Raw genomic sequence first — 8,360 nt, 5'->3', positions numbered from 1 at the left:
GTGGTGGCCCTTCAGCTTTGGAATGGCTTCCTGTAGGATCGGCCAACCCTAGGTTATTTCCAGTGTTGTTTTCTTTATAGGTACCTTATATGCACTGGCATTTTTTTTAGTGTAATTGTACTTTTAATGTCGGTTGGCTTACTTTTAACTATCTCAGTGGCTGGATTCACACAGTGGACAAAATCTTAAAGCTAAGATAACAAAACATCACTGATGTATTTATGTGACATATGATATTCAAGCAAACCATTTGTGACCTAATATATGTTAAGACCATAGCTGGTTTTCTCCCAGCAGGATGAACTACTAACTACCACCTCATTTTAAATTGAGTCAAATGTATTGGGTGAACTCAGCCACTATGCTTAAAACTTAGGTTGTCTAGTTCTACTTTACTTTTTGTCTTATTGTGCCACCTTTGGAATGAGGAGATGGTATATAACTTTCATAAATACAGGTAGTCCCCAGTTTAAGAATGAGTTCCATTCCCAAGGTCTATCCTTAAGTCAAATTTGTATGTAAGCTGGAACAGTATTATCATATAATACTATATAAGTAGTATTCTGAACTTGAACCATTTTGTATTTAACTTGAATCATTGTGTATTTAATTCAAATTTTGCTACAATAGGCTCCATTCTCACCTATGGGTCGCCTGTAACCCAGGCGTTCTTAACCGGGAGACTACCTGTAAAGAAACAATTGGTAAAAATGTGAGTTTGAGGCTCCTTCCATAATCTTCCTGCTTCCCTCCAAATGTATCATGCAGGAAGCTCTCTAGGTAGATAGCAAATGTAGCATTGGTGTCCCTTGGCTGGCCTATTCAAGCTCTGGTCGATGTAATGCAGGGATGAGGTTGGTTTGGAAAGGGGAAGGCCATCAGTGGACAGGTGATCAGGCAAAAGAGACGGGGCTCTAGTGATAGAATTGGGGACTTTCCTTTCCCTAACCCTATTTAGAGAGCCAGTTTGGTATAATGCAGTGTTTTTCAAACTTGGCAACTTTAAGATGAGTGGACTTCAACTCCCAGAATTCAGCCAGCTTGGGAATTTTGGGAGTTGAAGTCCACACATCTTAAAGTTGCCAAGTTTGGAAAACACTGGTCTAAAGGTTAATGCTGTGAACTAAGAGCAGGGAAACCTGAGTTCTAGTCCTGCCTGAGGCACAGAAGGCAACTGGGTGACTTTGGGCCAGCCATTCTCCCTTGGCCCTAGGAAGAAGGCAAGGGCAAACTTGGACTTGCCAGGTAATTGCCAGAAGTCAAGACTGAAGTGAATGCAAAGGTATTATAAACCTATTTCAGATGTACCCTTTAGTGTTCATGTGTTCAGGGAGAGTTCTAGAGGTTGCAAAAAAGAGTTTGCCAATGGCCTTCAAACATGAGGATGCTAAGTTGCCTGTCACATGTAAAAGGTGTCATTCCCGTGGGTAGCGGCTTTTCTATATGTAGGAAGCCAGGTTCAGGTCCCCTCTCAACTATGGAAAATCTTTGGGTGGCATCAGGTCAGTCAATCGCAGCCCAACCTAACTTACAGGGTTCCTGTTGAGGGGGATAAAATGAGAAGAACACTTGCTGGGTATCTTCACTGCTTTGTGCTTCCAACAGAAAGGCAAGATGTAAACGTAGCAATAATGAAAACAATGTTGTCATACTAAGTTCATGGGGAAGCGACTTTTTTTCACCAGAAAAGCTTTGCTCCTGATATTAGAAGCTGCAGCCTTTGCAGAGGAGCTAAACAGTATTTGCTTGAGAGGACAGGGTTTTTTTTTTTCACTAGCAGCAATCGAGAGAAATTACACAAGTGTGAAATTATAAAGGCATGACTCACCACGCTTTGTGTACTAGGTTACCGGGCGTCTCCGCCTGAAGGCAATCAGTGCTCCGCCAGTGAACTCTTCCACGCCAGCCTGACATCACCGTGGTGCAAGTTCACTCGCACACGCGGAGGAGTTGCCAGTTGCCATGGAGACAATGTTTTCGCGGAGTCAGGAGCCGCGGGGATCGCAACGTGGAGGAGTTCGGGAGATTGATGGACGGCAACGTGGATGAATCCTCATGGAAGCTTCAGAAAGTCCCACACCTGGGCTAGGCGCTGTATGCAGAAGCATGGTTGGGGGTTGGGGGGGCTGTTCATTTAGGAAAGAGGTTGCGAGAAGCACCGTCTTGGAAATGCAGAGCCTTTGAACACAGGGGGCTTAGAATCAACCAACTGGAGCAATTCTGTGAGTGCTAATACACGGTCACCTCAACACTAGAGAAACAGATGGGCTGGGGGGTGTCCAATGCTCTGATCGAAATGAACGCACACGACCCCTCTCTGCGCAATTACGTGAAGCCACTCTGACTGCAGGAGACAGGGGGCCAACAGAGCTTTGAAAATCGGTGGCAGCAGATTTCCCGCCTAGGCAAGGGGATTCAATTAGACGTGCTGCTATGGTTCAAGTAGGAGGAAACTCTCGGGTCGCTCCCTCTGATTATCGCTGACTTTGAAAGTTTTGCCACCTGCTCTCGGACAAAAGCAAAGCCTCGCCGGATCCCCGTTTCCAAGAAGTCCCAATCTTGAACTGAAAGGGAAGACAGAACAGGATATCCCCGATTCACCTCCCAGGCACAGATTTCGGGTCTGGCTTGCGATTTGCGGAGATTTTATTTTTACAGATAGTGTTTCATTTATCGAAGACTCCCGCTCCAATCACTTCTTTCCTCCAACTCCCCCCCCCCCCGTGCCAGATTTTGTTAGACTCCCCCTCCCGCAACCCTTGGCCCAGCGGTGAGTAGTTTCTAAGTTTGAAGAATGAATCAGGTCGCGAATCAGTGATCGCCGCGAGGCACCCCATGCGCGCTGGGAGGGAAGGAGGGAGGGCGCGCGCGCGCCTTTGAGGAACTCAGCCGTTGCAAGCAACCCCGACGAGCTGGAAGCGAGGGGAGGACTTTCACTGCCCCCCTCCCCCATAAAGCTCGCTGCCCAGTGCGTCTGGATACAATCGTGAAGATGCGGACCGACCCTTCCCTCGAATCAATCACAGCAGCATCGTTTCGTTTATATGCCGCCCGCTAATTTTCGTTCTCAACTGCTTGAGGAGCCCGGGGGGGAAGCGAAACAAAGCAAAACAATTCTGCCTCCCCCCCCCCCCCCCCGCGCAAGTGTTTGGTGGGCCTGTGGAAATCCAGCCGCGTGATTAACATTCTTTCCGGCTCATAGCTGAGAACACCACGGCGGACAAGGGGCGGACGAGGATATCTGGCTTATAGGAAACAAGCGAAGTGCAGCCCCTCAAAACCCCAAGAGACGTACTGGCTGGGATTCCACTCCCCACTGAATCACCGGCTGCCCAGCTCCATTTTGGCTGCCTCATCCAGCCGTTTTGACCCTTTCCTGGAGCAGGGGCTGGTCACCCGATGCACGGAGAGTTCTTCTCACTTGAGAGAAAGAGCGGGAGAGCGAAGACAAGCAGGGTCTCGCTGTTTTGTTAATGTTCTCCTTCCTTGCTGCGACAGGGCAGAGGGAAGGCAAGTGGCTCTCTACCTTGCCTCGCAGCTGGGATGATTTCACGCGAGGGCCTTTTGGTAACGAGCTGGGTCACACATCGCCTGAAACCACACGGGTGGCTGGGTTGGGGCACTGCGTTACGCCATAAGCCCCGCCCTGGCCCACCAACCACGACTCCGTTTACACAATGCCCTACACCCAATCAAACCGACACATGATGGTTTAGGGCAGTGCTTCTCAACCTTGGCAGCTTGAAGATATGTGGACTTCAACTCCCAGAATTCCCCAGCCAGCCTTGCTGGCTGGGGAATTCTGGGAGTTGAAGTCCACACATCTCCAAGCTGCCAAGGTTGGGAAACACTGGTTTAGGGCGATGTGTGAATGCTGTCCAACGCTCCACGGTCCCCGATTCTAAACAAACAGACACTAGGGAGATTTCTCTTTATTAAGGATTCTCTTGGACATTTGGAGAATAGCTGAGGCTTCCACCGCCACCGAACTAGCAACCAACTGAGTCCGGAGGTTCAGATCCCTCAGCCTGGAAAGTGATACGAACTCCGCTATTTCATCCTCCTGCTTATGTTTTTGGTAGTCAGGGGAAAGCACTCCACACATGTTCAGAGGCATCAGCACTTCCAAGTCGGAGGGGCCAAGCAAAGACCGAGCTACCGCAACACGTCCACAGTTGCCACTTGTGTCCCTGTATGGTAGTGGTATGCAAATCCGAATTAACTATCCTGTGTCCACAGGCTTCTATCTTTTCGCTCCGGATTAATTCATTCAGAGTTGCTGGGCTCCGTCTAACACGGAGTGAAACCAGTACAGTCATGATGAATTAGGAGCGCCTCGGTATGTGTGTTTGGACCAAAACCATCACTCTTTGTCTCCCCAACGTCAAAATGAAGCTTCAAAGCCGTTGCCGGGGAGATGGGCGAGAAAGCGGGACATAAAAGTCCACAGTGCCGGGTTTGGGTATAAGACATTTCTGCGGCGCGCGCGCGCGGGTGAAGTGACTTTGCACACGCTCAGAGAAGCACCGCGCCTCGTTAGGCATACGATGAAAGACGACTCCCGATGCTTGCCCTGGACTCCGGACGGCGTCCAGTACAGGGAAAGCTCGCGCGGGTGGGTTTCTAGGCGCGCAGGCTGCCTGTGTGACCGCCGTTGCGAGCACGTGCGGAACGCGAGAGCCGGACTGCTCGCTCCGCTCGCTCCGTCGGCGGGAATCAGCCCTCCAAAGCCGGCCAAGCGCTGTCAGCTCCCCGAAGAGGAGCGGCCGCGGCCCGCGCAGCAACGAGGACTCCTTCCTCTGCTCCTGCCTTGCTCTGTCCGCTTTCCTTTTATAGCGGGGCTAAATTTAGGCCAGATCGACCAGGCAGCAGCGGCAGCAGCACATCCCTCCAACGAGCCCCCCCCGATCCCGGGACGCGCTTCCTGCGCTACCGCCATTGGCCTGCGCTCTCGCAGGGCGCGTCTTAAAAGGTCTCCTCCGCCGGCCAGGCCCTCCACAGCACAGCAGAGCGCAGCGCAGGGCAGCCCCGAGCCAGAGATGGCGTTGCCGGCCCCAAGCTTGCCTTCGTTCGCCTCTTTCTGCAAGGACAGCCGCCCTGCTCCCCAAGTGAGTGTCCCGGAGACGGTGGGGAGGGATGGCTCTCTGCACATGCTCAGAGGCACGCCTGCTGCCCCGGAGAGCGCAAGGGCCAGTGTGGAAGCTTCGGGCCACGACCCTGGCAGGTGTCCCGATCAAATCTGAGAAGTAGCCCCACGGAACTCGGCGGGACTCACTTCGCAGGTTGCTCTCGTAGAGCGCCAGCTCTTCCCCGGGGAGTAAGTGGGAATGCGCTCTCCGCGTCACTCAGTTGCGAGGCTACCTGGAAGCAAACCCAGGGGTGTTGGAGGGGAGGGACCCCTCCCCAGGCCAGGCTACCGCTCCTCTCGCAGGTCAGCCAAGGCGGGTCTGGGACGAAGGCTGCTTCCGCAAGCAGAGGGGTCTCCCGCGAGGTCCACCGGAGGGCGGGTGAGCAGGGTCCCGCCGGTCCGCTGGGCAAGCGCCTACTAACGCACCGCGTCTGCTCTCCTCTCAGCGATGGTCCTGCGGCCTAGAAGCTGTGATGCCGCCCAGCCACTGCCCCGTGCCGGACCTGAGGCCAAGCTTGGAGGGTCTCGCCCCCCCCAAGGACGACGAGCTCAGCACCGTGTTGGATCTGGTCCTCTCCATGGGCAGCAGCGACAACGGCCTCCTTGCCCAGGACTTGCCTCGTGGAGATTACGTGGGAGCGCCTGCGGGGACCACAGCGATGGACTGCCCTGCCGGCGGCTTCTATGAGATGAATCCGGCGCCTGGATGCTACAGCCCACTGGAAAAGGGCAGCCCCCCTCCCTATGGCTCCACCCTCCTGCCCGACTTGACCCGCTCCGAGCTGGACACCGCGAATTACGGACTCCCCCGCAGCATCCATGGGCGCTTCTTTGTGGCCTCCAGCTTTGGTGGGTCGCCCTTTGTGGACAGTGTTAAGCCAGAACCCGAGGTGGACAGTTATGGGCCTCTGGCAAGCCTGGGGCCCCAAGCTTGCGCCAACATCAAGCAGGAGAGCAGCCCGGCCACCTGTATGCTGGCTGGCTCTCCCCAACTCCCCTGTGCAGAGACCCCCCCACTGAGCCCTGACGACCTCCTGATGGCCTCTGAGTGCCAAGGACAGTTGGTGTCCCTCCCACAGCATGGCTACCTCCCAGCCTTTGCACAGCCTCAGTACCACCAGAGACCCTCCCCTTATGGCCTCTTTGATGAGAGCCTCCCCTGTCAGGCCTCTGCCCCCAGGGGCATGCTCACCCCACCCTCCTCACCCCTGGAGTTACTGGAAGCTAAGCCTAAGAGGGGGCGCCGGTCTTGGCCCCGTAAACGGACTGCCACGCACACTTGCACCTACGCTGGCTGTGGAAAAACTTACACCAAGAGCTCCCACCTGAAGGCACATCTCCGAACTCACACAGGTAAGCATCCTTCATTTCCTCCTGGGAGGAAAGGGAAAGCAAACTTGGACCTAATGGAGTAATAAGTGGTCTGGTCACACATCATTCCCTGTAGCTGGTATGTTAAAAGAGGAAGCTGCAGCCCGCTTTTGAAGTAGAACTTTCAGACTGGCTCCTGTCAAACAGAGTTTCCCCCTCTCCTCCTGAGGTTTACACACATTCCTGTAGTGGGGAGGGCAGTAACACAGAGGAAGGGATAGTTATGCAGGTACAGTTGAGGTTAGGATCAATATTTTACCTGTCCTAAGGCAGGGCAGTGCAGGAGGGAGCACTTCACAAGTGACACGTGTGGGATACACAGTTGTCATTGAGAAAGCAACAGACTTTTTTTTTTTTTTACACAAAGGATGCTTTGACAGCCTTTCCCACCTAGGATAAAATTAAGAGGACAAGACAGATCCTTTGAGAGGGAGCACTGATTCTAGTGGTCACTCTTGGCCTGGCACATGCCAATAATTTTTTCTCTCCCCCCCCCCCCCAAACAGGCGAGAAACCCTACCACTGCAACTGGGACGGGTGCGGCTGGAAGTTTGCTCGCTCAGATGAACTGACCCGCCATTATCGGAAGCATACTGGGCACCGGCCCTTCCAGTGCCACCTGTGTGACCGGGCCTTCTCCCGTTCTGACCACCTGGCGCTGCACATGAAGAGACACATGTAGCTATCCCACGCCTGTGATGTGGGGTGAAGGACTCATCAGAATTTGGGATGCAGGGAGAATCTTGTAGCTGGTACTACTACATCTGTCTGTGCAGAGGAGAGGCTGGGGATGAACGCTGACTCGAGGAGGCCATTCGTTCCAGAGCTTCCTGAAGAGGCTAAGAACTTGACTGGCTGTTCTTTCGCCGTGGGAGAATAGGACTTATTTATAGGATGGAGAAGAGCCAAAGGGCTGCCTATATGTAAATAGCAGGCCTGACCATGCCCAAAACATAAGCTGTATTTGAGCACTGTAAGAGGTTTAGTATAGCCAAAAAACGTATTTTCTGAGACAGGAGGTTCTCACTGAGAACGTGCCAAATCTGTGCTGTACACTCAAGGTGTGCACTCAAAGTGCCTTAAACTATACTAGAACTACTGGGCTAGAGGTCTTGTAAATAAACTTGTCTTTGAACAGATATGATATAAATATTGTAAATAGTTTTATACTGAAGTTGGACTATAAGCAGGAGCCAAAATAGGTTTTTATCTGCCTATTCTTTTTTTTTTTACATAAATGTTTTCTAAAAACTATTAAAAGACTTTTCTAAAATGAAGCATTTGAACTGATGTGTTTTTCGCCCTTATTTAAAAGTCATTTGCTGCAAGTCAAGTGTCAGAGTTAAATGACAGGATGAACCAGGCTTGTCCCAAAGCTGCCTGTACTTCTACGAATGTCTCAACTGCAACACAGGACAAGGTTTGGTAGCAAAAATGTCTCTCGAGTTCAAAAGCAATCAAGACTATAATTTGAGTCTCTTTCTAGTTTACTTGATAGCTATTTTGGTAGCACCCTGAAATTTCTTCCAGATGTAGATACAACTGTGCCAGCAGTCAACCTGTGGGCGGTTTTGCTTGTTGGTATTTCTTTCTTTTTTTACTATGGAACGTAAACACTGCTTTTCAGTAATTATGGACTTTTAATGCAAGATCTCAGTCTTTTCACTGTACTTGCTCTCAAGTGCAGGGTGGCAGGATAAGCTCTGGAGGAAGGCTTATCCACAAGTAGATTGCAAAGATTCATCTTTAAAATGAGCCCCAACTCCTAGGACATCCTTTAATCGTTTAAAGAGCACATGCATATGTGATGGGTTTTAATCTCCGTTTTTTAACGGGATGTTAGCTACCCAGAGTCGTGTGG

The 8,360-nt window shown here is 51.7% G+C and overlaps 1 protein-coding gene across 1 annotated transcript; it reads left to right on the top strand.

The window, feature by feature from the left end:
* The first annotated feature begins 4,947 nt into the window (after positions 1-4,947).
* Positions 4,948-7,776, top strand: KLF2 (KLF transcription factor 2). Its single transcript, XM_007437733.3, has 3 exons — positions 4,948-5,108; positions 5,575-6,481; positions 7,006-7,776. The coding sequence occupies exons 1-3, from the start codon at positions 5,040-5,042 to the stop codon at positions 7,179-7,181; spliced, it is 1,152 nt and encodes a 383-aa protein (XP_007437795.1). The 5' UTR covers positions 4,948-5,039; the 3' UTR covers positions 7,182-7,776.
* Positions 7,777-8,360: the final 584 nt, after the last annotated feature.

Source organism: Python bivittatus, unplaced genomic scaffold (genome assembly GCF_059951505.1).
Source record: "Python bivittatus isolate LINGU-HERP-01145 unplaced genomic scaffold, Pbiv_v1 ctg000580_np1212, whole genome shotgun sequence".
In the NCBI taxonomy this organism is placed as follows: domain Eukaryota; kingdom Metazoa; phylum Chordata; class Lepidosauria; order Squamata; family Pythonidae; genus Python; species Python bivittatus.
This window is presented reverse-complemented; position numbering and strand designations above follow the sequence as displayed.